Below are 6,217 nucleotides of genomic sequence, written 5' to 3'. Positions count from 1 at the left end.
CGAAAGTGCAGAATAAAACTAATCCAGGTCTGTAGGAGGCGTGATCTCAAAGCACAATTACACGAGCCTACGGCCATGAATTAACCCGGAGTAATTAATGTTATGATTAGGAAGTGGTGAAACACTGAAATTGCATCAGAGTCTATAGCAAGGAGGGAATGAGCAATCACGAGTAACGCATGCTTGATCGATCACGTATGATGATGATAGACTTCGCTACGGATGTTTTCCCCAACTTCTCCTATGTGACCCGGCACGAAACCAGTTAGCCAAGCAACGCATACTCGATCTATATACCGAATACTGAATTACTGAGCAGCAGCATGTGCTTCATTAGTCAAGTCTGATGGTCACCAGGGTAGCTTGTTAAACCAGATAACACACTCTCACTCGCACCGTCCAATTGTAGCTTGTTGAATCAGATAAACACCATGGCACCTCAAGATCAAATAACCAGTTTTGCACGGTACTCTCGCCACCACCGTCGGTCCTCCAATCCATAATGACGTACCAAAATGGTGCCACAAGGTTGGAGTTGGTCTACTACATTTCCAATTCGAGGGGACTATTCCAGCTCTCTATCACCATCCGGGCAAAGTTATATCTGATGATAAGCCTTCTTTTTGACTTGAAACGGGAGAAACAAGTTAGTCAAATAGTTAGATACGAAGCACCGACGACTTGTCAGAAATGGATGGCTCTACTCCTCTACTCTTCGTCATGAACTTATCTTCCTTGACAACATGAAAAATAGGGTAGCTCCGTCATAAAAAGTACTTGCGCGACAACGTGTGATATTTGCGCTACATTCCTTTTCAAACCAGTCTGATACGCAAAATTTATCAGTGGAGTGATTGAGCACTTCCTCGTTGACAACCCGAATGGATGTCTTGGTGTCGGAGGTCATATAGTAACTCCTTGTAAGGTCGCCTGTGATATATTCTTTCTTATATGCACGTGCATAAATAAGTTGATGGACAATGAGACATGTCAGATGCAAAAAGAGGATGCAGATTACTAAAATTTCCCAACTCTACGGAAAATTTCCCGTGTATTGACATCCTATAAAATGTCTACTAAAATGTATTCAGTCCAACAGAGATAAGTGCAAATTATTAAGTACAGAGCCACCTACAAGTGCAGCAACAGATAGAAAAACATAACTGAAATGACAAACTACTGCCTTGAATTCTACATGAAACAAAACACGAATTGCTCTAAACAGGTTTTCAGATTCTCCACAAGAAATACAGAAACGTTACGGTTACTTTATTAGGGAAACAAATAGAAATTTTAGTGAATTTAAGTTTACTTGTTAGGGAGAGAAAGAGAGAAGCCGCATTGGGACTGCAACAGAGATGTTTGGTTCAGATTCCTTGATGGTAGTTAACTAGAATCATCACTCCAATGCGACAGGTTCTGTAACAAACCTTGTACCATCACATGACTGGAATGCTGACAGAAATTCTAGCACATAACCTGCAGTTTAGTTTATACCGAGTATGCTAAAAAGGAAACCATTGGAAAGGTCTCTATCTGTGGTTCCACGCAGGCTATAAATACAGTGTATATGTCTACATGGACTACTTAAAGTCCATGTTATTCGACGTTCATCTCATAGATTGTCCTAATTTCTGAGTAGATCCGCAATTATATAGTGCCAAGGTACCAAATGGGTTCCAGACTTCCAATAAAAAGGAAATCAACAACCGACTGATGAAAAAGAAGTGCTAAGTGACTAAAGCAGAGCTGCAGATTACCATGCAGTGACCCTACCACCACGATTCGTCAACATATATTGTTGGCGAATGGAATCTTAATACCTACTGATCAACACAAAATCGTCATCGTCAAGAATTCGAACCTCTTTCTGTCCCACAAAGTGCTCCCGCCCAATAGATTCAACAATCTGGACAAACTCAACCCTCTTTTCACGAGGAAGGGGAACATATGGTAATCTGAATACAGGCCTCGCCACACCGAGCTGGGCCAGGGCAGTGTTGAGGCCAATCGGATTGGGCTGGCAAAACAACCATCTCATCAGAGGCAACAGTTTCTCATTTAGTACTGCATTCTCCCCTTCATACATGAGATTCCACATGAGACCAGGAACGAGGTTGCTAGCTACAGAAATAACGCCAGTGGCGCCATATTTCCACCTAGAATCATGGCATTCATCGTCATTACCGCTCCATACTGTTATACCTTTCTCAGTGTAGCAGTTAACCCTCTCATGTCCAACACATTCTTTCACGCCAGCCAAGTTTGCGTGACGTGAAACTACCTCAATAACTGGAGGAGTTATATCCTGGCCAGTCCTGGATGGCACATTGTAAATGATGGTTGGACCCATCGGGAGGACATCATCGAAATGAGAGATCAATCCTTCGGTGGAGGTCTTCCCATAGTAAGGATTGATATGGAGAGCTGCATGCATGCCCACAGCAAACCCCTGCTCTGTTGCGTGAACAGCCTCTCCGGTTGAGTTACTTCCAGTGTTGCCTATCACTTTAATTTTTGTTCCAAAGCAGTTAACAGTATGCCCAATTAGCATGATGTGTTCATCCCAGCTCATGAGGTGACCCTCTCCTGTTGTTCCTCCAACTATTACACCATCAGCACCACTGTCTATTTGCATATTTATCAATGAATCATATGCTTCAAGATCAAATCTTCCATCTGGCAAATATGGGGTTTTGACAGCTGTGATTACTCGAAGGCTTTTGATATCATCTGCCGATGTTCTGCAACAGAACAAGAGAAGGTACAGGCCTAAGTAGCATATACATATCAAAGCCCTACATAAAATACTGATGGGCAAACAGTAAGATTAACATGGTTCAGATCATTACAAAGCAATAACTTAGTAACCAGAAAATTTTACAGCTACCAGCCTACTATTACCAGGTTTATGCATGATCATTTCTTCTAGCATGATGAACAGAGCATTTATAAATCCATACATACTCCAGCCAATATTGTTTTGTTTGACAAGATCCTTCTAGCTACACAAATTAACTATCTTACAGTGACAAGAGATGACTCACCAAAAGTAGTTTGTTGCAGATAACATAACATACATGGACATAATAAAACACCATGTGTTTGTATATTGAGTAGATGATATTCCTAGCCTAGACCTGAACAAATGTGTGACAACTGAAATAAGATCAATCCACTCCAGCACTTCCAAATGTTTGGGTAATTTTAATTCTTTTTATCTCATTATTATTTTCCACCGTTGCTTCCGATACAAGAAATGCCACATCATCTGTAATATTGATCATTTCGTCCTTTCTTGGATCTAGCTCGACAAATGAATAAACGATTGCAGAAGTTCTACCACAAGGGTACTTGGACAAGTGAAATAGTGAATCCAAGTAACAACCAGTAGCCATTGAATGATTGAACTAGTATACAGGCTACGAAAACATTATACTCTCTCCATTATACTCTCTCCATTCCTAGATATTACTTTGTGCTGGTCACCTGAGGCCCTCCATTCCTAGACAGGAAGGCTCTTTAACCAAGCATAAAGTAATACCAAATACTGTGATCAAGTAAACAATTATGGAAAAAGAACCAATGCCCTTTCATCGAGCTAATTTTTTTTACCGATTTTTGACTTCATTGCTTCGCATTGGAAGGTAATCATCAGAACTGACGGCTGCCACTGCCAACGTCCCTCTGCCTCTGATAATCCTGTAAAAAACTTTCGAGTGTCATTGCGCCGCTCAAGTACTAAAGCTGAATACACCCTGAACAAACGAGTTTAGGACCATAGTTACCGTGATCGACAGGTCCATCTTCCAACGCCGATCGAGATCGAGCGATCTGAAGCGATGCTCAAATTCCTCCCCTGATTCGCAGACCGAGTCGACGCAGCCACTAGACAAGGTTGTCGCCGCCCACGCTGGTGGAGCGCACTTCGCGTCGCCAGCATATCGCCATTGGCGTCGCAATGTAGGCGGACGGCAGGGTGGGAAGGAGCAGCAGGGAAGCGGGGCATAGTGGCGGCGGCGGAAGCGGAAAGATGAAAGCGAGGAAGACGTGCTGAGGTCGCTCAGGCCTTGTTTGGAAGGCCGGTTTTCAGGTGGAATACAGTGTTTATTCCCAGCCCAACCAAATACACTCAGACACACGCTTGGCAGCCCGGTTTTAGGTGGGCTGAAACTCTGTAAAACCCACAAAACCCGTCGGGTAGAAGAAGTGTATACGAAACGCTTGTGGCACCTCGGGCTTTTTTTCTGTCCTCAACGCGTTGGACTCGGCTCTGGCGAGTGGCGACGCAGCAAACTGTTAACGCTCGACGCTCGCATTTTTCCTAGTTCACGGGCTATTTAGGTGTACTCGAGTCCAAGTTCAAGCAGGCCGTTCCTTCCTCCTTTTGTGGATTGGTGTTTCGTTACTTGTCTGATGCATTAGTTTGATCGATTCCTAGATCTTATTCTGGACTACTCTATTTCTGATTCTTTGGCTGGTTGATGCGTATATGGTCAAGGTGTTGGATGGTTCTTGTCCTCATACATTGCTAGCTGATTTATTTACTTGGTTGTTTTCAGACTTTACAAGTCGTTAGCATTAACAATTTTTTATCCTAGGAAGATACAAGACATACTGTACAAGAACTTGAGAAATTTGTTGTTACTGCAGGCTTAGCTTTACCCTTCTATGTGGAACAATTTTCCCTGCTTGCCAAACGCATGAATCAACGAAGAGTATTTGCGAGGGAGAGGGTTGTGGTGAAACAGAGTGTTTTTGGATGACAAGATTACTCTAAAATACTCTTAGATACACTTTTTCCAAACTAGGCCTGATGAGAAACTTGCAAGCACACTCTAATCTATAATAAAAGCAATACACATCATGAGTAGAACAAACACATTTTCCTTTGCAAATATTTATCCCTTCCCAAGCATTTTATTTCTTTTACAATATTATTACAGTACTTGAAGAAATAAAAAGTAACAAAAAATACTGTTGGTGGTCCTTATTTCATAGGTGGAGATGCAATTCAAAGCAAACAAAAAGACACAAAAGATGCTCCAAGTTTATAGACTTTGTCATAGCGCTCTAAAAACAAAGTTTGAAGATTTTCAAATTGAGATTTGTGTTGGTGTAGAGATGGATGTCTTGGACATCCACAAGCTTATGGTTTTAACCCCCTTGGATGAACCTTGATTTGGTTTGGCTTCATCCCCTATGAAAAACTTCACTACAAAAACTTCTCCCACTCTTTTCTGTGAGGTTTGTGGCACAAAGATAGATATCATGCTATTTACAAGACTTCCAAATAAATTTGGTTCATAATGTATAGAGAGTTATTTAAATGTCCAATTACTTGAGTGATCAAAGGATTCAAAGTAAATCCTCAAGAAATCAAACAAGTCACCTAAACAACTAAATACAGAATATGTCCAAAACAGCAACTGTTGTAAGATGGTTTTTGAAACGCCACTTAGGAAATCTGAAAAATATGAATATTTACGAGAACACTAAAAACTTTTAGATGAACTTGTGATAAAAATTACAGCTTATCTGAACTTCAAGAATTTATGGATAATTTTTACAATAGATAGCAAAGCACGTAAAATTTCAGCTCAAGCAATTGTGTTTATTTTGAAAATTCTAGTGGGTTAAACTTGGCACTTTATTTGTATAACCTAAACCTACAGAGACTTAAGTCAAACAAACATATACACTTTACAACAAAGAATAAAAAAACGCATTGCCACCTGTAAAGCTCATTTTTTATAGCCATATAGCTAGACTTCGTACCTTCTTTTATTTGGGAGGAGCTTGTATATTTGGACTAGTGATTAATCCTTCCTTCTCCCTTCGAAAGTATTCCATTGAAAAATGCCAGAGTCCCATGGTGTACTCAAACCAGTAAGAGTAATAATCAAAACTAAACATGATAAAAAGCAACACAAGACATAATTTCAATAACAAACACAGTTTAATTTTCTTTCTATGCATTAGCATCTTATATGAATGAATTGCAAGAAATAGGAGTAGACCAATGTAGATTATTAGTTCTTACAATTGAAAATTATTAGGAACATAAAAAAGGACACGTATCACCTCCCCTTTCATAATAGTTGCATGCACTAGAAACAAATTTGACAACATAACGGGATATTTTTTCTGCCATCGAGAGTTAAATACCAAAATGATGGAATTTCGTGAAAAATCATGTAACTTATTATTAATGGTG

At 40.3% G+C, this 6,217-nt stretch overlaps 1 protein-coding gene across 1 annotated transcript; it reads right to left on the bottom strand.

The window, feature by feature from the left end:
- Positions 1-1,513: 1,513 nt before the first annotated feature.
- Positions 1,514-3,903, bottom strand: LOC124677834 (4-hydroxy-tetrahydrodipicolinate synthase 1, chloroplastic). The gene is made up of 3 exons (XM_047213786.1): positions 3,788-3,903; positions 3,616-3,698; positions 1,514-2,744 (listed from the first exon to the last, which is right to left on the bottom strand). Exons 2-3 carry the CDS (start codon positions 3,639-3,641, stop codon positions 1,817-1,819), a joined length of 954 nt encoding a protein of 317 aa, XP_047069742.1. The 5' UTR covers positions 3,642-3,698; positions 3,788-3,903; the 3' UTR covers positions 1,514-1,816.
- Positions 3,904-6,217: the final 2,314 nt, after the last annotated feature.

Source organism: Lolium rigidum, chromosome 7 (genome assembly GCF_022539505.1).
Source record: "Lolium rigidum isolate FL_2022 chromosome 7, APGP_CSIRO_Lrig_0.1, whole genome shotgun sequence".
In the NCBI taxonomy this organism is placed as follows: domain Eukaryota; kingdom Viridiplantae; phylum Streptophyta; class Magnoliopsida; order Poales; family Poaceae; genus Lolium; species Lolium rigidum.
The sequence above is the reverse complement of the archived record's forward strand: the minus strand, read 5'-3'. Positions and strand labels throughout refer to the sequence as shown.

Excerpts from the sequence above, each read along its gene's own strand:
- LOC124677834 (XM_047213786.1), bottom strand. The coding sequence starts at position 3,641 with ATGCGAAGCAATGAAGTCAAAAATCG. Across the intron at positions 2,745-3,615 it reads AGCAATGAAGTCAAAAATCG|AACATCGGCAGATGATATCA; the intron begins GTAAAAAAAATT and ends GTTCTGTTGCAG.